The sequence below is a fragment of the Numenius arquata genome, chromosome Z (assembly GCF_964106895.1).
Source record: "Numenius arquata chromosome Z, bNumArq3.hap1.1, whole genome shotgun sequence".
Lineage (NCBI taxonomy): Eukaryota > Metazoa > Chordata > Aves > Charadriiformes > Scolopacidae > Numenius > Numenius arquata.
The window spans coordinates 16,400,194-16,424,848 of NC_133616.1; the positions used below are offsets into that span (position 1 = coordinate 16,400,194).

A 24,655-nucleotide genomic window follows, 5' to 3' on the forward strand; every position below is an offset into this window, starting at 1 on the left:
GTGCACCTGCAAGTAAAAACAAGATACGAAGAAATACAGAATATTTTTTATTGAAAACCCGCTTGTCAGATATTCCGAAGGCATGCATTCTGTGTATATTCGGGGCTACTTTCTTGCTAATCAGCATTCACAATAAAAAGATTCAGGTTTCATAGGAGTAAAAATTTCCCTATTAAACCATCATTAATTATGGTGTATGCTTCCAAAGCAGTTTCCCTTTCTTGAATAGTCTGTTCTTCATCCAAGAATCCTTCGAACAACTACATTTTTACTTCAACTCAGTTAATCAAAGGTTAGGAATGCTAAGCTACAGACAGTAAAGTTACTGAGGTTTAAGTGGTATATATTACCTCACTAATCAATACAGATTTATCAAATTCAGCACTGTTACAAACAAAGACAGACATTAAACCAAGATTAAATTTGTTCTGCCCCTCCCTCCTTTTGATACTGATTTTTCACGAAGAGTTGTTAATGCTTCGTCTCACTTTAGGCACGACCTTACTGATTTAGTGGGATTTTACAAGCTGCAGTAGTATGTATTAATGGGCCCTGATACCATATCTAAGTGACAAAAGTTAAGCATATTAATTGTTACTTTAAAATAATGCAATTACAATGTTTGTATCTTACATTTGAGATAAAAAGTTATTTTCACGCGTTGCTTAGGAATAAACTGTTCTTGTAAATAATTTGTATCCCCAAGTTAGAGAAAAACAAAAAAAAAAAGAACACAACTTCTGAATGTAGTCCATCTTCTTAATAAAAATGATTAAACTATCTGCTTTGGTTATCCTCTATTCTTGATTGCAAAACATCAGACAGGAGCCCCTAGGTCATAGTTTACGCTCCTGTCCTCACAAATGCAAGCAGAACGTTAGAAGAGAAACAAGACAGACAAATTAACCAAGAATGCAGACACCTTCTCTGTGCAACTGAAAAACAAACTACAGGTCAATTAAATTCCTTTAAATTATGAAGCTTTTCGCTGATGGAATTTGGCAGGTGTTATGTAATTGTATGACTGCTGCTTTTTAATTCTTCTTTTCAATATTTTAATTCTACACACCTGTCGTAGTATAATTTTTAATTGGGGGCAATGAAAACACTATAGCTGTTCATTTTTCCACTCTCGCAACTGTATGAATTTGGGCAGCAGGACTCCCTTGCATTTTTCAAGGTGCTTAGTTTGTTTTTCAGGCTCAGTTTCTTGCCTTGTCCTGTCACTGTCAGGTGTCACTGGTTTCACTGTCTCCTGCTGCCGGTGACTGTCAGGCAGCAGTGAGCAGACGTCACTGTCAAGATTCAGTGATGTCCTCTGCTGACAGCTGCCCGTGTCACCTGCACGAGTTTGGAAGTGCTCCACGACACTGTCAAGTGACAGAATTTCCCAGCTCTTCAAACAAAAGGTGTCGACAATGACAGCATCAGCTACTCGAAGCGGAGTCTGATGCTGTCTGCCAATTTCAAGTTAGCTGGTTTTTACAGCTGGTTTTCGCTTTTTTTCACAGCCTTTTATCTTGTGAAATTTCCACACTTTCTCCCGGAGGAGCAGTGTCTACCTGTTCCTGACTACCTGCCTGATCATGTCTGTTATGACCAAAAACTCTATGACGCCAACTGCTGTGAGGGTGATGTCTTTGAGCTTCAGAAGGAGCCTGATGGTTCTCATTTTTGGAATGACGACTGCCCTCGCGGTGGTGGTGGTGCCTGTGCCTGTGCCCCTGCCCGTGCCTGTGCCCGTGCCCGTGGTGGTGATGTGAATGGTGACCAGATGGTTTGAGTTCTATCTCCGCCAGCTTTTCATCCGCACTTTTAGTGATGTTCTCACATACACCTTCAATATCAGGTTCCTGCAAAACAGAAGCTTGTGTTAAGTAGAAGGCAAACTAGTTGTAAAATATTAATTATCTTAACATTTTGGCAGAATCTGAAACCCAATTTCAAATTACTTGCGCTGCTTTGCTGAAGAAAGTTATGAATGTATCAAAAAAGAACCTTGTTTTACAACACCACTGATAACCAAACAGGGCTCATAATGTAAACTTTTAGGAATTATAATTCAAGCAATTGCTAATAGAAGTATTCTTTTTTTCTAGGATCCCACATCTGACCTCCCTGAGGCCTACATTTAGCTGGAAAACTGCCTAATGGGATGGAAAGTTATTATTCTCATTGAACTTCCATGACTATGTACATACATTTGTTGATAATCCTTAAAGTAGTTCTGATCTTTAGCTATATGTAAAACAAAACTACCCTTCTTTTATAAAGGTAACAATAATTTGTCACCTTGTATTATCACTTTTTTAAGGTAACTATTGTATACTGTGTGTAAATGTAAACTAAAATGAATAGTAACTCAAACCAGCTTGGATTTGATTCACAGGGTTTTTGTTAAAAAAAACCTATTTATTGAAGTACCTGGCTGTCCCCAAAAACTAGAGTAGCTAATTGCTTATCAGCTGTATGTAACCCCAGAATTAACCTCCAAGATTGTGTTTAGATTTCTGAAAATGATTTGCATTTCTATTAAGGGCAGGAATTCAGATAATCAGTCTATTATAAATTATAGAATCACAGAATGGTTTCGGTTGGAAAGGACCTTAAAGACCATCGAGTTCCAACCCCCCTGCCATGGGCAGGGACACCTCCCACTAGAGCAGGTTGCTCAAAGCCCCATCCAGCCTGGCTTTAAACACTTCCAGGGATGGGGCATCCACAACTTCTCTGGGCAACCTGTTCCAGTGCTTCACCACCCTCACAGTAAAGAATTTCTTAAATAGATCTAATTAACTTTGAGAAATGTTTAAAAGCTCTCTGTCAAGACACATGCAGTTTATGTAAATTCTAAATCATGGGGTTTTGGATTAATGACGCTGAAACGATTCTTTTTAAGTATGAGTCAAATCCAGATTCCTTTCCTAGAATATATAGAATAAGACAAGAAAATACCGTGTAAGAGCAGTTCCCGCACTTGCTTTCACAATACGCAATCTTAATCGATTCTTCTACATACTGGAAAGACAGGAAGGAGTAGGGCAGACCCAGGTGATACACTAGACGGCCACATCTAAGGAGAGAAAGAACTTTGCGGTTACGTACACATAAAGACAGACCTAAAATTAAGTATGTCTTCTTATCGGAGTGCATTTTATTCACATCCGCCCACCCACAGTGTACAGTCCCATGGCGTTTGCCCACTCAGCTGCATGGCTCAGGAGGGTGACGCACCACTTCTGGCTGACGTAGTAACTCTACTGGTAGAAGCCTCTGGTTCAGTGGCACTTAGGCTAGTGGAGGTACACCCATTACACACCTATCTTGCTAATGAGGAGGGCTGTTTGCATAGCGGTACAAACCGCCACACGGCTGTTGCATCCTTACTAGGAATGTTTTGGAGCAACATAACGTGTGTTTTGACTGGAATGTGCATCGAACTTGATTACGCAACTGGTACATTCAAAGGAGCAGGACCTGCCAAATAATTTTCATCAAATCAAAACTGAAAAATCAGGATTTCAATTAAAGAGTTATTACTGGCTCTGCCAAAAGATACGTGTCCCAGAATCCTATGATCAAAAAGCTGTTTTCTTCCAAAGCTTTTATATTCACCCAAAGACTAATTTTTACGTATGGCTACGTGACATTTTCAACAAGTCTGGTCAAAATGTTTTCATGAGAACTTAAGATAGCTTTTCTTGTTTGGTTCTACTGTCACATGTAACGAAGTTGTCTGAAAATAAAACCAGTGTGAGACCAGAATCATGCTATCAAATTCTACACGCAGTTATACTAATCTAAATCCACAGTAATTATAAGGAAAAGTTTATTTATCCCAAACGTGCTTAAGCAAAAGCAGACTTTTCTTTTGTAACTTCCTTTTCCCAGTAAATGTAAATGCTTTTCTTAGTGCAACCTAGAAGTTGATTATGACGTCTTGGTTGTGAGATAATCAGGTTATTTGGAAATCACTGAAATAATACAGGGATTCACAAAGCGTTACTCTAAATACATGCAAGCATTTTCCCTTATTCCCCTCTAAACACAGACCTGTCATAGATGAGGAAGTCATCTTTGCTTCCATTTAAGGCAGTCCAGACATCAGCTTGCTGTTCATCTTGCTGGTAGACAGTAATGTAGTCTGAAACACTTTCCTTCAGTAGGTGAAATTTCCTCTGGGAGTAAGCTCCCTGATGGTTGACAACCACATACGAGATATTGACCAGCCCTTCATTCTCCAACTTCACTCGCAGGTCCTCCAATCTAGTGGAAAATGTAAAGAAGCAAGACCAAAAATCATTAGAGAATCGTAAGATTTGCCATGTTCAATCGAAGTTAAGATGCTCCATGGTGCTTTTATTATAGTGAGCTATTTTCTCCTAGTTTTAATAGCAACCATCTGACACTATTAAAACATCCTTGCCATGACTATCAACTATACTGTCACCAAACCAGAGTCTACAATAGCTAATATGCCATGGGTCCTGTCCTTGTAAGTAGAATGCAGTACTAAGATGCCAGTACTAAGATGTCAGTAGTAATGCAGTGCTACTGCAGACCTCTGTTTTCAGACAAAATTCAGTGTTATTTTTATTTCAGTTCTTTCACACTGGTCTTACACAGTGAGTTTATTTGAAGTCTTTATTTAAATGCTGAGGTTTTGGTCACATAGTTGGTTAAAGAATGCATACTGTAAATACAGCAGAAGATGAATAATCAAGAAAGCAAAGCTGTAGTAAAAGCTCATCTCCCACTCATCTTGACATACCTATTTTCTGTAACAGCCAGAAAAGGAGTATTACAGCAACTGGGTCAAAAGGATGGCTATAGAATGTGTGCATGACTTGGCTTGCAGTTATTAGTCTTTACCTTTCACCTCACAAAAGTCTTTATTTGCTCTATAGTGCAGAAACCTGCTTTCTTGCTGTACAATGTGGGGTTGTTTTTTTTTTCCTTTTCATTTGTATCCTTCCTATTTAATTGCTTTAGATTGCTTTAGAAAACTCTTTTTTTTTTTTTTTTTTTCTGTTTCAGGATATAGTCCAGAGCTTGAAAGATTCTTTAAAACCTTTCTAAAATGTAGAGAATCAAACCCAACTACCTCGAAAGTCAACCACAAAGCCCACTTTTGACTTGGCACTGATGGAGCCAGAGATTTACCACCACTTTTTCAAATCTAGTTCTAGTTTGTTAAAACTTGCCAAGACTATTATCGTATGAAGTTATGCAACCTAGAGGGGGAAACTGAGATGTTATTACAGTGATTAAAGTCAAGCTCTGAAACCGATGCTATCAATTTTTAAACCAAAATGATTTCACAACCACTAAATGAATCCAAGATAAGGGCTGAATTAATTTCTCTTTGGGTCAGCTCAAAATTACTTTCTTGCTGCTGTTGCCGTCATGATACCTAATTATTTGCACAGAAGTAGGTTCTAGAAACCAGACCATCAATGTCCCAGGTCTTGTATGAAAATATAACACTGATGATTTCCTTGAATGCTTCATCTGTGTTCTGAAAGGCCAGTCTTTGCCTTATATTCCGAATGTTTTTTTTATATCTAGGACCTCTGAACCGGAGCTGGGAAAGCACATGAAAAGCCCATGTGTTCATCTGCCTTTTCCCCTACAGGTCTTACACAAGAAATGCATGATCATAGATCTCTCTGCCTCAGGTCTCAGGTGTTATAGCCATGTCAGACAATTACGGTGTTTCCTGGTTTCAGCATCTTTGCTACATTAATCATCTGTTGCTAACTGAAGTGCGGTCTTGAGGAACTGTTTTTGTTGGGTTTTCATGTATTTTGGGTTTCATGACTGTCAAGTTCATCATACTTGTGTGTTGTAAATACTATCTGGAGAAGATGATCTGTCAGTCAGGACTAGGTCAAGAGATAAAGAATCTGAGCCACTGGCACAAAATGTCCCTGCTGAGAGTTAACCTGGTCACTGGGTCACACACGCCAGCTGGGATGGTGGCATTTGAGGAAGCTTGAGTTCATTGAGTGCATCTGCATTGGGCACATGTATTAAAATGGCATTAAAAAATTGGTTGGTCACATTTTAACAAAAACTGGGAAAGAGATTTACACTTACCTGGAAGCCTGCAACAGGCACAAGTATCAGCTAGCTTGGAGGAGAGCCACCACTGTCACTGAGCCCCTAGAGTTCAGCATGGGGTTCTCGTCCCCAATACGCCATTCTGGGGGCTCCTTGCAGTTCTGGATCTCTGCCCCTCCTCCTGGGAGGAGGCAGAGAGCCAGAACTAGCCCCAGCCCTGCCCACATGGCTGGGCTTTATCTGAAAAGAGAGAAAATAAACAGAATGAGATCAATGCCTGAACAAAGTTCAGACTCTGAAATTCCCATAACAAAACACAGCAGGATATTGGCTCCACTCAGTTTAAAAAAAAATACAAAAAAAAATTAAAAAAAATATTTGAGCTACTTTGCTCCTGCTTGTTCGTATTTCTTTCATTTTGCTGTGGAGTTCCCCTATAATAAATCGACAGTATTTTTTTGTTGTATGTAAGCAACTGAAAAGTTAGCATTGAGAATAACTGGATTTTTTTAAAATGCTACTAATCAGAATGCATTGTCCCTTCCTCTTTGTAATTTCTTCTTGACTGTTTTTAACGCTTCAGTGATTTTAAAGTGGCCTCATTCTTGTGTTGGAATCAGTTGTGCTGAGCCAGTTTACACCAGTAAGAATCTAGACCAGTTGACTCCAGATTCCAGTGTAATTCCACTGACTTAAAAGTACTTGCACCTTGTATTTTGGTACACGGCAAGTATTACAGAACCTGGCAGAAATTAAAAGAAAAGAAATTAAAAAGAAAGACTTTAAGATTTTTACAAGTTCGTCTGTAGTATTTGGATCCCATTGAAAAAAATCTCTTAAGAATTCAGGCACTAGAAACAGTTTTGCAAAAACAGGAAATGAAAACTCAGTTTCAGGATTCCTCGGGTATTACAAAATCTCCTACCCACACTTAGTCCATTTAATGTTTATGAAAATCAAAGCATATTAGAAATTCTGTAATTATGTTTTCCTTTGATTCTATTAACATTATAATTTTGGCTTAGTATGTTCTGAAAACACTCTTTATCAAGAAATATATAAAATTATAAAACTGCTCCCCAACATGTCCTAGGTTGTAGAATTGTTTAATTTCAACATTTGCGCATCAAAGTCTGACAGTAAACACAGAATGTTTTGGAAACACTAAGTTCTGATAAATAACAGGCATTTCATCAATATTGTCATATTCTAAAAAAAATTAAAATATTTTAATAGTTGATCTTTCAAAACAAGAGCCAGCTGCTGCAAAGGCAACATCATTTGTGAAACCCCTCTGTCCCTGACGTTCTCCTTTCTAGAATACCAAAAGTATTCTAGGTGCAGTATGTTGAAGATTAAACTGTGCTCCAATAGATATCAACAGAGCTATTTTTTTCACTCTTCCCACACATCTGGAAAGCTGCCCGCCTTTATATCCATCATAAGCACATGAAAATCGTAGGACATCTTGAGATCCTTCTGCAGCCCTTGGCATGCAGCTCCCAGCAACAGCTGTCCTGCCCTGTCAACCAGGCGAGAGCTATGTTCTGAGTTATACTCCTCTTTGCATTTCAACTTTCCCGTCGGTTCCCAACGGAAATTTCCACAGTCAGCCTTTTCAGCCAAAGAAATACGCAGACACTCTGCCAAATCTTAAGTCATGAAGCTCTTTCATAGCAAAACCAGCACACTTACCCTTTCCTCCCCCCTCCCCGCTTCTAAGCAGCTCTGCTCCACTCCGCTGCAGGAGAAAACAGTGTGGGGAGAAGGGCTGTGGTATTTATACAGCTCTTGTTTATCTCACTTTGCAGATACGGTTCAAAGTTCAGGGAGCTTATTCTGAACGACCTTGCAAGCAAAGCAAACCCCTTTAGCAAAAGTGGCCAAAATTATTCTCCATTAACTAATTCTGAGGGGAAACCATTTTACGTGCAGAATGGCAAGGTATTTTTAATATAATGACTTTGAATATCAGGTTCTGCAGTTTGTCAGTCACCCCAGTCAGCTGGAGACAGTGGTACAGTCAGAGGAGGGGGGTGGGCCAAAGAGTCATTATTTTCCGAACACAGTGGTAACCACAGTGAGAGGGGGAAGGTACTTCTCTATTTATAAAAACGCTGAGCTAGCAGGTTTTGGTCTCATATGTTTTATCTGCTATTTGCCTTAGAGAATGGTGTACCGTGTCTGAGGGACTGTACAGTACAGAGCTCCTTTTACCCAGCTGCTCTTGATTACATCGCTCAGCTTTAAAACTTATTTCTGTAGAACCTGCTAGTTTACCAGCTTCTGAAGGTTAGAGCCCAGATCTTCAGCCATTTAAATCCATGTAGCTACATGAAAGCCATGAAGCTCTACCAATTGGCAATAGCCACAAATTACTCTGTTATGTTATGTTATGAGATATTGAAGGTGAAGTTCGACGAGGCCCTGGGCAACCTGGTCTAGTTGGGGGTGTCCCTGCTGACTGCGGGGAGGTCGGACTAGATGACCTTTGGAGGTCTCTTCCGGCCTGGACCAATCTATGAATCTATGTTTCCTTAACACCATCATCACTGAGGTATCGGTGGACATTAAGGTTAAACTGTTTCCTTACTCTCTTTTCTCAAGTGGCAGAATTGTTTATGCGCAGCGTGTTTTATTTTGACTGCAGGTTGCTTCAGTTTGATTCCCTTCAATGTACATTGTATGTGTGCTTATGGAGAAATAACTATCTAAAAACTTGGTCTGCCTTCAGAATTTAAGGTGGTGAGATTTATATTGGTTAGTTCTGTGGCCTGAGTCTGTCTCCTGCACGGATGAGCTTTATGCTTCTGATTGGGTGTGAGAAATGGAACTGCCAACCTTGGAGTTTATCCTGTAGAAGTCCTATGCTCAAGTCAATGGAAAGAAGGACAAAAGATCTGAAGTTTCACGAATAGTCTTGGAGGACACGATGCAGAAAACAGGCAGCCATCAGACTGGGACTGAACTTTTTTTACAAGGTGGAATGTGCTCACTTTCCTCATATTGTTAGGGAAACACATCCTTGTGTTCTTTGCTAGGTTGGGACCAAGCCCTCATAACTGTGATGATATCCTTCACTGTTCCAAAATGATAGAATATTTGTGGGCCTCCTGCCTCAGGATAGGGTGTTGATTTTCAGCACTAATAAAGCCCTGCAGGGTTGGCTGAAAGTAAGTATTTGGTGTGTATCATGTCTGTCAATTCCTAAATACACACTGAAGCAGCCAAAAAGAAATGATGCAGATCTATTAGTAGGAATAAAATGCAGCTCAGTAGTGGCTGACAGCTGGTCTCTTGCCAGTTATTGCAACACGATGGAGATACTATCAAATAAAGACCAATATTCCATTTCTTTTAGCTTTGTAGAGAGGGATGTGCACAAGGCTTGATGAACAACCACAGAGCCTATAAGCTACATGTAATACCACTGAATGCTGCTGAGACTAGCACTTCACAAGTACTGGTGAATAAAAGGTCCAGACAGAGTAAACTGAGCTGAAGCAGCTAACTTATAAAACAGCTACATTGCTATGGAAAGCCCATTGACGATGGGAATGTACAGGGGTTGCTACTGAAAATTTAGTATTTCCTCCCATATTGTATGCAGAAACACCTGCAGACCTTCACTTCCCTTACAGAGAGAAGCTGTTGTTAGCAGTTATCACTGTGCCAATAAATACTATTTATTATATTATTTTTTATTATTATATTTATTGTAACCTTTGTAATATTATGGGGAGCTTAACTACATTCACAGTGATAAGACATAAGCATCTTGCTTTGTAACAGTCACCTTATCATTGTTCTGCCTCAAGATTTTTTGAGGAAAAAAATTCCTCTGTCTGAAAGCAAGTGGTAGGGAATACTATAATGTTGGCTGTGGGTTTAGATAGACCTAGTTCAGTTGGTTTAGAAATGTATAAACCCTAAATATGTTTACACTTTGGTCTGAAGCATTACTCTTTCTGAATGGAAATAAATCCACTTCCACATTTTCTTTACAAATAGTAGAATAAATGTTAAATTTACAGTCTAAGAGTCTGACCGTTCCATTTCTTATATTAATCCATGTTTAATTCGTAGGCTCCTGTAGCTCTTTGTCCATAGCTTCTGAAGAAATAATTGTCTTAAATCTTAATTTTCCTTTCCACTGCAAGTATTTTCTTAGTTGTTGAGTATGTTCCAATCTCACTGCAGGAGGCAGTTATGAACTCTAATTTGGACAAGTCTTCAGTTTCAAACAATAATTTTCTTAATTATCATCCTGTTCCTACTCACTTTCAGTCATATTTGTGGGGAATAATGGTCCTGGTAGCAATAACAGCCCCCTTCCTTTCTTACTGAACATAAACTATCCCCTTTTTTGACGTTTCAAACTTTTCAAAGCATCACAGCACAGAAATACCAATGTCTTTGGAAAATAACTGATGTTTGTTATTTCTGTTATCAAGATTGGTAACATGTACGTTTCTTTCAAAAAAAAAATCTCAAATGGACATGGAATTATGAGGCTGTCAGTAATTATATTCTGGTAAAGTCTGCTGTCGTGATTTCCAAGATGTGCAAATAATGAGAGGCAGAACACGGATCCAGCATGAATTCTATCATGAGACCTTAGGACTTCAGTGTCTGTTTTGCTCTTGTGACTGAAGGATGTCACAAACAGGGAATTCAAAGTCCACTGGCAGATCATAAGTCTCTACTGATTCTTCTCACATCTCCTCATTTTATAACAGCATAACTGTGTCAACTCAATGGACTTACTCATACTCTATAATGAAATAAATTGCAACTAGAACAGGCTGTTGAGGCTTACATAAACAAATTTCTATTTGTTTATGAGGCCTTAAACTCTTGGTTAAATGCTGTCAATAAAGGGTAATTTAAACGAAGGCTAAGAAGACACATTAATGTAAATTCAGCAAAATAATTAGAACCACAAGTTCATTAGTTAAAGTAGCTCCAGAAAGAAGGATAGTGGTGCAATATTGGTCTCGTGCTCCTCTCATGTGAGATCCAGAGCAGAGTAAGATAACTAAATGCAAACTTCTCAGAATTCAAAGGAAACAACAAAAGCTGACATCCTCTGATTTAGGCCTGGAGATTGTTTCAGTGAACAAAGGAATAGCTGATACACGCAATTGTATACTTAAAATCAAAATGAGACTTAAAGGAGCTCTGATCTAGTAGAAAAAATGTTTTGGCTTTCTGTTTGGAAATTTCACTATAATAATGAAGTATCTTTCTCTACTTAGACCTATCTGTAGCACACTGTTATTAGCAAGGAAAATCTTCTCTTATCAGATATGTCCTAAGTCATAGTCATTGCACAGATTACAAATGCGAACTGACCCAAGTTGCTGAATACCTACATGTATTCTGTGTTCCGTATTGGCTCTGTTTACTTTCTGCATTTATCCTGCAACAATTCTATCAGCCCACAAGTTCCGCATGTCACCTCAGTGGGCCTAAAACCAGTGGTCCTTTTATCGTTTGAAGGAAGGACGAATTACCTGATGATACCCAAGAGGTGGTTAAGAAGATCATAGCTGTACAACATCTTGTGTATTTTTGTATTTTTCAGTGTATTTATTCATACGTGGCAGTCCTGTGATCTACAGAAGAAAAATGAAAATCCCTTCAGTGGGGTGCCACTCTGCTTTAGGCTTGGTGTGACTCTTAGGCTCCTGGTGTTGGGGACGGTAAAACAAGAAGAAGCAATGCCCAAAGCAGGGTATCTGTACAGATGTCCTGTATGGATCTCATATCCCACAAAATGATCAGTGATCCCCAGTTCTACAGGAATGATGCAGTTGCACCAGGAATACAGCAAGCAGCTTTAGGCTTTCCAGTATGGTGCCCTGAGTCAATGCATAACTAAAGTGATTAAGGATCTGGACCAATGAATACAAAGAAAGTTAAACAAAACCCTTCTGTATTCAGACAGTTTTCTGTACATTAACAGATCAGGTCTTCAAGAGGGTATAACTGTAATTATACCTTTACAATTATCATCAGCAATACAAACAATTCCCATTAAAGTCTTTATACCCAATAACTCTCCTTAGGAGATGTGGAGGAAAATGATTCACCAGCTAAATCTACAGCAGTTCATTCCAGGTGACTTTAAAGTCTTCTCACCAGAAACACCTATACAAGCAAGTTTTTGTTAATGATTTATAACAGGTCACCCAAGCATAGTTCACTGCACTGACCCCCAGCCAGGGAATGGAAATTATGACAACACAGTACATGAGATTCAGTGACAATATACAGTGAACCTTAAAGGAAGTTCAAGTCTGTTCTTTGCTTATCTGTTGTAAAGTACATGAAAACTGAAATGAAAACTGGGTCCAGCTAATGAATAAGAGGTATTCTTATGAAGTTCTATATGAAAAACTGTTGAATTGTGGTTTAAAAATGGACGATGTATTCTTGGTTAAATTTCTCTTTGTGGTGCTGTGTTGCTTTATTTTCCTGAGAGTGCAGCAGTGGATGCTGCACTCTCATCACGGTCTGCAAGAGGTGTTAAGAGAGCTCAGGGACAGATTCAGACAGCTGAGCGCAAGACGGAGATTGCTTTACATGAAACGGAGCCTGACAAACTGAAATACTTAACAGCTTCGAATACATGATATTGAAGGTTGGTTGTTGATGATTCTTCTTGATAGTACAGTCCTGGAATGCTGAACTGTGAAAAAAGTCTTGTGCGCCTTTCTCAGGGCAAGAGTGTGTGAATGTGTCACCAACACCAGTAATGAAGGTATAACTGGCTACATCAACCATTTTTTACTGTTTTGTCCATCTTGGAAATTCAAAAGCAGCTGCCATTTCAGCATCAAAGCACTCAAAGTAGCAAATTGTTGTGAACTGCTGAAACAATTTGCAGGTGAGATACAAAAGAAGATTGGTCTAAGTGAAAGTTTTCACTTAACAAAATATACTTTGCTGCTGCAGCACACAGGAAGCTGAGATTGATAGCCATTTACTCCTACCATGGGTAAAAACTATTTTCACAAAAAACAGGCCTCCTTGTACCATAGTGGATTCCAAATGTAAGTACCTCGACTGGTCTCTGTAGATAAAGCAATACTGTAAAGCAACACTGACCTTCTGAGGACTGGTGGAAGAATTGAACTGCTTATTAAATGCGTTCTATATAAAAGCAGAGGGAGAGCAGTGCTGATACGTATGCTTTCAACAATCAAACCCTGAACAGACTGACTGCCTCCTGTTTTTTGAATGCTGATAGAAATCTGGAAGAGTCAGATCTTTATCTGATTTATATCAGGAAGCATCATTTGATATGCAAGGAGGACTTACAGCAGCTATCTTACTGTAACACCTTTCCTGTTGTTGTCAGTGTCATTATTTAAAAAGTTAGTAATAGTGACTACCATTCAGCCCTGCCTAGAATTGATTTCTGCTAACAAAGTTGTACTGGCTCACAGGTTCTGCCTTCAGCAGACAGTACTTTCTCAAACATTCAGCAGCTACGGTACCGGTTACCAATATACAGTTACTTGATATCTGCAACCCACTCTCAGAATGTAATGGGTATGCCTATAGTCAGCTGGATAACTGCACACCTTCTGGAAGTGCTAAATGCTTATTGATTTAATAGACTAGAGTAGCTTTAATACTAGAGTATATAATGTAGCTATCGTAAATTCATACTAACTGGTGAAAAAAAAAAAGATAGACCATTACTGGCTTCAGATTTCCAAGTGTTTCCTACTCTGAAGAGTTCACATTTTTGCTGAAAATGATAATTATTAACATACATGTCTTTTTGTGTGTTTTGGATGAAATACATATAACAGAAGTCCCCAATCTTCTGATATTACAGTCCTATATTTTATTTTCCACAGACACAGTTCTTGAAAGCAACAATGAAGGCAAGGTAAAATTTCGAGTACAGAATATTGTTTCTGTATTAGCTTGACAACGGGCCAGCAAAGACTGGAGACCATTATATCTGACAAACATATTAGCCCTCCCTTGACACCGGCAGTCTTCCTATTTTTCCTGCAGCTTTGGTCTCCTAGGTTTTGGCTGGTTGAGGGGAAAGTGAAAATCACAGTAGTAGAACTGTTATAGCATTCCAGAATAAAGGGTGCAGAATCCAACACAGAGGAACTAACTCGGTGTTTGAAAGAAAGAGAAGTGAGGCTAGGGAAGATATGATGACATTTTGTCTGAGGACACCTTTGGAAGTTACCTGCACAAACCATCACACTACTCCACATCACTGCAAATAGCAAAGGCAAGAAAAAAAATCTGCCCAGGAAAATTCAAGGAGCCGCTATTGGTTGCTTCCATGAAATTGTGGTTAGTTCATTTGTTCACATGTGTTTTGATGGAGCTCTTGGCTTGCCTGAGAATTCACACTGAACGGGCTCCATGTCATGTTCTCTAATTACAGGCAATAACAGCAATACCCACTTTCGAGTCTCCTCATCCCATTCTAAAAGCACTGGTTCAACTTGTGGAACTTGAAAAGCGAGTGAGTCCTGGTCCTGACAAGATATAGTCATCACACTATGCCTTAACACCTCTCCTGTCAATAGAAGTTTGCATGGCTGCTCATTTGTAAAGACTCTTGTAGAACTACAGGAGAGGTGAGTGCCAGGTTGGCGTTTTACTTTGTCAAGTCCTCATCTCTAGTTGACCTCTATTTTCATTTTTTATGTCTGTCTCTTGGCAGGAAGACATGTTCAAAATATTACTCAGGTATGCCTTGTATTATTTACTAGCTATTGTTTACATATCAGGCATATAACAGTCTTAAGAATTGGGTTTAAGGAGGTGGTAGTATACCCAGTAGAGCCCAGGCTCAGTATCTCATGGTAGAACAGCTGAGCAGCTCCCACATCTGTGTTTCACCACCAGTGTTTTATCCAGCCCTCTAAACAGCAAGCTGAATTTTTCAGAACTTTTTCTTGTCAGCAAAAAAAAAAGGAAATAAAGAAGAAAAACAATGTAGGGATTTGTGCTGATCCTGCACCACGATCATTGCCAAATTTCCTGTAAGAGCTCAAGAAGAGGAAACAAAATATGAAAGTGAAGTGAAAAAAACTTGTAGCACTTTAAAAATCATGGCAATAAAAGCTGCAGAACATTCTCTCCAACACAGCTAGCTGGCATTCAGGAGGAGAGACAGACCAGAAAACTAAATGCGTAAGTGATCCCATGACTGCAATAACAGTAATAATTAACAAGAAATGCTTTTTAATTATATCCCCCTTTTTGCAAAGACTTCATGATGTCTTGCTTGTAAATGTTTTAAGTTAGTGATAATTTTTTGTTGATCCTTTAACACAGACATGTGCCCAAGGTAAGTTACAAAATATATAATTAAAGGATCATGCAGGATTTCACATATGTAGTTGTCCTGAGGCCAAATGTAGGAGTTCATTCTCCATTGTTCAGGCAAAACATGGTGCAGTCAGCGGCTCAGGCACAGTTTGAGGTTTACAGCATGGATCGTGCATGAGGCTGGTCTTAAGGACAGAGCAGACAGAAGCCAGGTGCTCTTTCAGTAGCACCTGTGCTTTGGTAGATGCTCTGCCTGTGTGTCTACAAAGGGAGTAGTCAAGTTGCTGCTACAATCGGCACAGTAACAGTCCATATGCCACATAGCATACATGGTCCTGCACGGGTGGATGGAAGACACACTTGATGGATGGAAGGCTGTGCCAAAAAGAAAAAAGTTCTTGAAGGATGTAATGATTTCATCTGGGACGGGATTGTACTTTCTTGCTAACGACTGGTGTAGTGCTGTGTTTTGGATTTGCAATGGGAATAGTGTTGGTAGCACACTAATGTTTTTGGTTGTTGCTAAGCTCTCAAGGCCTTTGCTGCTCCTCACACCACCCCATCAGTGAGCAGGCTGGGAGTGCATAAAACGGTTGAGAGGAGACACAGCCAGGACAGCTGACCCCAAATGACCAAGGGGATATTCCATACCACGCGACATCACGTTCAGTATATAAAGCTGGGGGAAGAAGAAGGAAGAGGGGGACGTTCCCAGTTACGGCATTTGTCTTCCAAGTAACCATTACACGTGATGGAGCCCTGCTTTCCTGGAGATGGCTGAACACCTGCCTGCCCATGGGAAGTGGTGAATGAACCTTGTGTTGCTTTGCTTTTGCTCTACCCATTAAAGTGTCTTTATCTCAACCCATGAGTTTTTTCTCACTTTTATTCTTCTGATTCTCTTCCCCATCCCAGCTGGGGGCAGTAAGTGAGCTGCTGTGTGGTCCTAGTTGCCAGCTGGGGTTAAGCCATGACAAAGGACAAAAATATTCCCCTAGATAATGGGAAGAATTATTTCTAGGTTGTCCATTTTTCCAACATTTTATTGCTTTTATTATTATCTTAACTGCATGTGGATTATTTCCCTGATTGTCTCCAGGTTCCAAAGTAAACTTTCATCTATAGCGAACATTTTATGAACCTATCAGTCAGACGTAATTTCTCCCAGCAATTATATGGTCCATAGGTTTACAGCTTTCTAGGAAGATTACGTGGCCTGATAGAAGGAGTAATCTAAAATTGTCTGTTAATGTTTCTGCACGTATAATGCATAAAACTGCAGCACTGATAGTGGGCTAGGTCAAAGCCTTTTCTTCCAGTTTAGCTTTAATCCTTTCCAGACTGTAGATTTCCATGGATTACTAAAGAGAGATAGAAAAATCACCACATTTCATGTCCTGATGCGTTATGTTTACTGTTGCTTATAAAAAAACCCACAAAACAAAAACATTTTTCAATTCGAGTTACAGAAGATTTGCTTGCGAAAATCTGGGTTACCTCTGAAGAGGGAATATCTACATATACAAAATCTTTATAAACAATGTGTATGTATGTTATTTCTACTCATGATGCACAATGCATACCCATACAAAAATGGCATGTTATGTACTTATTTTAACAGTCAACACAGGTAACTAACTTTATAACAGAGGTTTTCCTTAAGAAGCTTCCCAGACAAGTACTGACCTGCTGAATTTATACCAGGTGCTGGAGAGATGATCTTTAAAGGACCTTTCCAAACCAATCCATTCTATGATTTTGTAATTCTCTGATTCTATATTCTGGGATAAAAGGAAAAAATGGCAAAGTATTTTATACCTGGTGTTATTTAAGCACTAAGCCACTATACAATTCTTTTAGGCATGCTTCTCATAATTCTGCAGAATCCAAATCACTATGGTTTATGAAACTGATAGACACTAGGTTCTTAGAGGTGATTCTTCTTCCAGATATTTAAAATAATATAAAAGAAAATATTTGGATAAGACTGCTAGAATTCAACCACCCTCTCTTGCAGTGTTCAGCAAACGCTGATCTCCCTGATTTCACTCGTCAGCTGATCTTCATGGGGTCACAAAAATATGAACCTTGCACACAGTAGATAAGGTTTGATGTGGGGCTTGTCCACACAATCCTGTCCTAGCTCTGCATTTCCTCTGAAAATGTGAAGATAACAAAGGAACAAGCTGACACCTTTGTGTCACAGATGTAAGCCTTAAGGATCTTTAACATCAATTCACAATTCAGCACGTTACAGTTTTCAAGCATTGCATTTTACAGTTACCACTATTGTTTTGACTGTCATCGATTCCTTATATCTTTTGTTCCCTCTTGAAATAGGAAAGAGATGAGGAGGACTAACAGAACAGCTCTCTGTCAGAGGCACAACCCATATTTATTTTCCTTTAAAACTTTATGAACGGTCACTGGCATTGTTTCACTAGGCATACCTGCCAAACGGGGTCTACAGAAGCGTTTTTCTCTTGCGTAACAGCACACATCTGGCTTGCTCTGGGCGTGACAGTGAAGCGCTTCCATGTACAGAAGTCATTGTGCAATGGAGACAGGGTGAGTCACCTGATACAGAGATTTCTCGCAAACGATTGATATCACTACAGGAGGGAGCAGGTGGTTTCGTAAGACGTGTTTTAACAGAAGAGACCAGCAAAGGCTGTGTTGTAGCTATCTGAATTCGGCGCCTCCCCGGGTGAATCATTTGGTCCTGATGTGGGACGAGGTGGTGGGAGGTGTGGTGGTAAGGCGTGCACTGAGCACTGGGAGCCAGGCAGAACTCTCCAGCAAGCTGGGTGTAGGGCACAGGCTGTGAGGTGCACAGCCTTGCACGAGTGTCCCAGTTTGAAGTAAAACAGAACCAACTTTCTGTTCAGTAAGTTTACTTCTTAGCTAGGCCTCTTCTAACTCTCCGAAGAGAGACTTCCCCTGTGCCTGCCAGTGATACCATCCTGGGAAGTTGATACAGTTTTGTACATATTGTATCTATGTCATTATTTTCTTCTTTTTTATTTTAATATTAAATTTCTTCATTAAAGTAGTTCATTCTAAACGTCTAAATCTCCTTATCTCTTCCTCTCCTCTCTTTTTTTTGGAGGGGGGTGGAGGGCCATCTGTCAGTCTGGTTTTGGTAAATTTGGCCAAAACCATGACAACGAGATAAGCTAATGGTGCCTTCTGGCCTTCATTTATAATCTGAATCAACTGCTTTTGGAAAACAGTTATCACCTACTCAGTCCTGCACATAAGCACGCCTTCTGAATTCTTAGTTTCATATCAGCGGTTTATTAATGCCTTCATTTCTTCACACAAGAGAGGTTTTCATTATTAAAGAAGGGAAATGTATAGTTCACAGTTTTCTATGATTAGTTCAGTATTCATTTTCGCCTGTTTGCTCCTTCACAGCTCTCCCTGGGAGAGGCTACCAACACCCACCCAGTCTGGCCGGGTGTTCTCTGCCGCCTTCAACGCTGCCATGAGAAGCCCAGGGCTGGAAGAGAACATCTATGCTTTGGTATTATTCCCAAACTCAGCTGAATGTTGTGTTCAGGTGGCTTATCAGGTTATCTTGAGGAGTACGGATTTCTCCAGAGTGTCACTGAGGTGATTCTGGAAAAGATAAAAAACGTAAGGAATTTTTAGCCATACAAATGGCTAATAGGGCTTGAAGCAGAAATATGGATAAAGATCATTTGGATGTTTGCCTAACATTTTTTTTTCCTCGTGTAAATAAAATGCACTATAAACCAGGCTATTTTGAGACTTACAACTAGATTGTATTGCTTTGTGACATGACTCTCAGAAATCCTAGAGGTAGTGCTGGGAAACACCACCCCCCTCCCAACGACAGGAAAAGGAGAACCTGAAAAGTTACGGGTCAATCAGTGTAATTTTATATTTAAAAAGCTATTAGGACAAACTATAAGCCGTTCATTTAAAAGCTCACATCTAACCTGACAGTACAATTAGAAGGGTGAAGCCATAGGAAAAAAAAAGTAAAGAAAACCACTATGGAATAGGCCATAGGAAAAAAAAAAAAAAGCAAATGGTAAGAAAAAAACCATAAATAATAAAAAATAAGCAAACCACCGACCTTGTCTGGATAGGTAGAAGGTGCTGGAATGGAAATTTTTAATTCTGGTGTTGTATTTTGGTCCTATAGCAGTAACTTAAGCAATATTTCAATTTGAATCACAAGCTATTGGAGATAAAGTTCTTCAACTAAAAATTTGATCTATAATAGTTTTAAATGAACCTTTATATTTTTCAAATGCAGGAGGGATCAACATTCCTACTGTACTGCTGTGTACCAGAAAACAAGAATGGGTGTGGCAGACAACTCCTAGATTGAAAACAATTGTCTGAGCAGACCTACTAACAACAACAATAGTATTGTTACGTTAGCAAGGCCATTAGGCAATAACAGGAGGAAATAAAAGGGACATAAATTTCTCTTCAAACTTTTTAATATTATATTACAAAGCATCAGTATTGATACAACTTTCTTATATTACTATATGATAAAATACTGTGAGGAGTCTTGGGAGTTTATGTATTAAAGAGTATATAAAAATTAATTTGAACTCGACTGAATGTCTATTATTTATGTTTTATTTGATGTTATAGGATTTCTATGCTGAACAGCTGCCTTAACTTCATAGGTATTTGCCCTTTTAGCAGAGGATGAACACAGCAAAAGTAATCATGTAGACCTGGCACCAAGGAAAAGTGATGGCATTCATAAACATGTCCATTCACAGGAATCACGAGGGCAAGCTCCTAAGAACATATAGCCATTGCACGTGGCAGCTCTTCTGTGGTCATGATTGACAAAGAGACTGTCAAATGGATGACCATTGTGTCTGTTCGGACAAGTTGAATTATTATACTGGTTTATTTGGATGAATACGCTTTCATCTGGTGACACCACAGGAAGCCTGGCTGACTAGTGATACCCTTGAAGACTCTGGCCTAGAAGAGAAACCCCAGTTCCATGTTGCCAGCGGTGGGGCAGGATAGCAGAGGGGTTGGTTGCAGCCAGTGCCACTCATTTTTTTTGCACGGCACCTCAGCCAATACCCCAAGCTGTGAGGTGCTGGTCTGCCATTTCCTTCTTCTGCTGTGGGGCCTTAGGGCTGGTAGAGGCAGAGCTGGGCACCATGGAAGGGAATGGCAGCCTTGCTGGGCCGAATTTCAGGGCAACTTTCAACATGACTTCACGGTACTCATTTTGAGTACCACTTTATTTAAATTATGAAAGGAAAATAACGTAGTGTGCAAGCCCTGTGTGGAAGAAGGGCTGTGTAATGGAGGGGGTCTGGTTCAGTGAGTAGAGCTGGGGAGAATGCTGTGAGCATGGAGTGGTGCCGGTGAGGACTAGGGGTGCTCGTGCTCCAGGCCCCACCACCACCTGCCTTCCAGAACCTTCTGGCAGCCCACATTAAGGAGCATAGCCACTCGCCCAAAATACAGCAATGCAGCTGCAAAGCACACCCAGAAGAGAAGATGCACGTTTCCCTCAGCCATCAGCATGGACTTAGAATCACAAAATGGTTGGAGTTGGAAAGGACCTTAAAAGATCATGTAGTTCCCACCCCCCTGCCATGGGCAGGGACACCTCCCACTAGACCAGGTTGCTCAGAGCCCCATTCAGCCTGGTATTGAATAATACCTGGGATGGGGCATCCACAGCTTCCTCGGGCACCCTCTTCCAGTGCCTCACCACCCTCACAGTAAAGAATTTCTTCCTGATAAATAATCTAAACCCATCCTCGTCCAGTGCGAAGCCATTACCCCTCGTCCTGTCGACTTGTTGGTTCACTTCTGAAACCAGCTGATGTGTCAACTCGCTGTATGGGGAAAACGACGGTGTTTAATCTTATCTTAACGGTGGATTTAATTGCACTCTCCTTCCATCCCCAGCCACCTGCCCTGCCCCTCCCGGGGCCGCCACAGCCCAGGCCGCCACCCCGCCCTGCAGCGGGCGCCACGGCGGCGCTCCCCGCCAGCCTTCCTGCCCGCCGCCGGGGCTCCCGGCCCTGACCCGGCCCTCAGCGGCCGTCCCGGGAGTGCCAGCCCCGGTGGAAGTGGGGGGCAGCCCTCCCGGCCTGGCCTGTGCCTCTACACATCGGGACTACAACTCCCAGAATGCACTGGGCCGCCACCCCCCCCGACCCGCCGCCACCTCCCTGCGGTGTGAAAGGTGACCTCCCAGCGTCACTTCCTCCGCGTGGTGCAGGCCGGGAATGCGAGTCGCGATTGGCCGGCGCCCGCCCCGCTTTCCAGCGCGCTGGGGAGCAGGAAGCGGCCGCGGCGGAGCGGGCACGGCGGGGCGAGCTGCTTCTCGCGGTGAGTACCGGGCGGAACCGCCTCCTCCGCCCCGCGGGGCGCCGCGCCGCCGGGCCGCGGCCCGGCCAGGAATTGAAAAGGGATCGATTTAATGCGCGCTTTGATGACGTAATAAGGACTAACGAGGCGGCGGCGCTGCCAAGCGCAGGGCTCGGGGCCGGCGCCGGCCGGGTCCCCTTCTCGGCGGCTCTCCCGCCGGGCGCTCGCCGCCGTCGGCGGCCGCCCGCAGCGGGCTGGGAGCGGCCGTGCCTGGCGGGCACTCGGCGCCGACTAGGCCTTCCGCTTTCTCCCGCTCCCGGGATTCGGCGGGCGCTGATTGGCTCCTCCGCCCGGGGCGGGCTCTGCCGCCGCCTTACGATTGGCGGGGGTGGCGCTGATTGCCATCGGCGCCCGCCAATGGGACAGCGGCTGGGGATGCGGGAGGCTGGAGCGGGCAACCGGGGCTGAAGCCCAGGGGAGGTGCGCGCGTGGTCGGGGTGGCCCAGCGAGGGGCGGGCGGCGAGGGGCCTCACCGGCCCCGGCCCGGTGGCCTCCGGCCTGTGGCTTGGCTGCCTCCGCCTCGGCGGCAGCGAGGCCTTGACCGTGGCCGAGGGGACCGGGGGGCTGGCTGGCGTCATTGCCACGCGGCTGCCACTTTCCGGGGAAAGGGGTCAAGAAATTCTCATGTCCGTGTTAGCTGGGAGCAGGCACTTGTTGCCCGCCACCCCCCCCTGAGTCCCCATTCCTGAGATGGGTACAGCGAGGTGCTGGTCTGCTCGGCCGGGATTGCCCTAACACCACTCTGCCTGCCCACCTTCCTGTGTGGTCCCCGTGGGCAAGGAAAACAAATGCCTGGTGCATAAAATGCAAGGAGTTCCCGACGTAGTCCAGGGAGGTAGCAATAATAAGATGGCTTCATTGAGGGAGATGTCTAAAAACAAATCTGCAGAGCCTATGCGTCTCCTGGCTCGATGATCTTAAAGGTCCCTTCCAACCTAGACAATCCTATGGTTCTGTCATGTGAGATGCATCCGTTGTTATGGGCTGATAAATCAGTAGTTTTTACTATTTCTGTGTTAATTCATTACAATAAACTAGCTATCATAAGTTATATGCTTGCTTTGTTTTTTGAGCAAAAGACACTTTTTTTTTAGTTTCTTAGACTTCGTAGCATGGAGATTATTATTTTGAGGGGGTTCTTGGTAGGATACCACTATGAACATCCAGTTTTGAAGTAAATTGCATTTAGGTAGGTGGAAATCATGCAAGTTGGAGGTGAAAATTTTGTTCCAACTTTTAAGGAATTATGCTTTTAACTGCAAGTCATCTATCCTTTTATGATGTGTCAGAAATTGGCAAGAAGAATTAATCAGTTAAGTAAATGGCTGACAGCTTCCCACACAAGACTTTGTGGAATACCAGATGACAAAAAAGGCAGGAGCTCTTGGTCATCTGTCTTAGACCCATCATTACAGATGAAGTGAAGTGAATGCAGCAGCAGCATCCACTCCCTTCCACCTCACCTTCTCCCTTGCCTTTACAGGCTGGTCTTCTCTGTCCTCTTTAAGACCCTAGTAGGTATTTCAGCATTTGCTTGGCAAAGCAGTGGTATCAGGTAGAGCTAGATTTCCATACGTCGTTGCTTCCGCTCTTCTTCTTTCATGGTCTTGGAAAAATGAATTTTCCATGAGCCAGTTTTTCTGAGATGCTGTTGTGGTTTAACCCCAGCCAGCAACCAGGACCATGCAGCTGCTCGCTCATTCTCCCCATCTGGGATGCAGGAGAGAATCAGAAGAGTAAAAGTGAGAAAACTCATGAGCTGGGTTAAAGACAGTTTAATAAGTAGAGCAAAAGCCCTGCACACAAGCAAAGCAACACAAGGAATTCATTCTCAGCTTCCCTTGGCAGGCAGGTGTTCAGCCATCTCCAGGAAGGCAGGGCTCCATCAAGTGTAATGATTACTTGGGAAGACAAACGCCATAACTCCGAACATGCCCCACTCCCTTCTTTTCCCAGTTTATAGATTGAGCATGACATTATTTGGTGTGGAATGGCCCTTTGATCATTTGGGGTCATCTGTCCCAGCTGTGTCCCTTCCCAACCTGCTCACTGGCAGGGCGGTATGAGGAGCAGAAAAGACCTTGAGAGCTTAGCAACAACTAAAAGCACCAGTGCACCATCAAAACTATTTCTCATCTCAAATCCAGAACACAGCACTATACCAGCTGCTAGTAAAAACATTAACACCATCCCAACTGAAACCACGACAGATGCAAGAAAGAGTGTTTTGTAGTGAAAATAGGAATTCCACAGTTCCCTTTACTTGATGGCTGTTAGTTATAAGAAAATAACTTTGCTTTTATCATAACTGTGTCATTCTCTCTACTTCTATCAAACCCTGTATACCCCTATGTGTGTTTGTGGTAAGTGAGGTAGCATTTGCACAGCCACACAGGGGTGTTAACAAGTGTGGTGGCATCAGCTCATGTGGTTAGTACACATAAAGAACAGTTTTGCACTCAGGACTTTACAATTCTAATCGCACACAAAAAGAATCTGCACCAGAAGTCGTGGAGCACCTGCTCTCTAGTTTCTTCTAACACTCTGAAGAAAACTGCTTCTTTGCCAGGCCAGAAATTTCCATCTCTATTTTCAGTGTTTGGTTTAGTACTGGCTGCTTTCCTGACTTTCTTCCTTTCGTCCGTACTAGGTATAACAGTACGGTGAAGGGTATGTCTCAAATTCCTATAAGACTCACTCAGAAACCACATTACAGAATCACAGAATGATATGGGGTTGGAAGGGACCTCTGCAGATCATCTAGTCCGACCCCCCTGCCAGAGCAGGTCCACCTACAGCAGGTTGCACAGGAACATGTCCAGGAGGGTTTTGAATGTCTCCAGAGATGGAGGCTTCACCATCTCTCTGGGCA

The 24,655-nt window shown here is 41.9% G+C and overlaps 1 protein-coding gene across 1 annotated transcript; it reads right to left on the reverse strand.

The window, feature by feature from the left end:
- Positions 1 to 35: 35 nt before the first annotated feature.
- On the reverse strand, positions 36 to 6,290 carry SELENOP (selenoprotein P). The gene is made up of 4 exons (XM_074166214.1): positions 6,100 to 6,290; positions 4,054 to 4,266; positions 2,956 to 3,073; positions 36 to 1,853 (listed from the first exon to the last, which is right to left on the reverse strand). The coding sequence occupies exons 1-4, from the start codon at positions 6,288 to 6,290 to the stop codon at positions 1,185 to 1,187; spliced, it is 1,191 nt and encodes a 396-aa protein (XP_074022315.1). The 3' UTR covers positions 36 to 1,184.
- Positions 6,291 to 24,655: the final 18,365 nt, after the last annotated feature.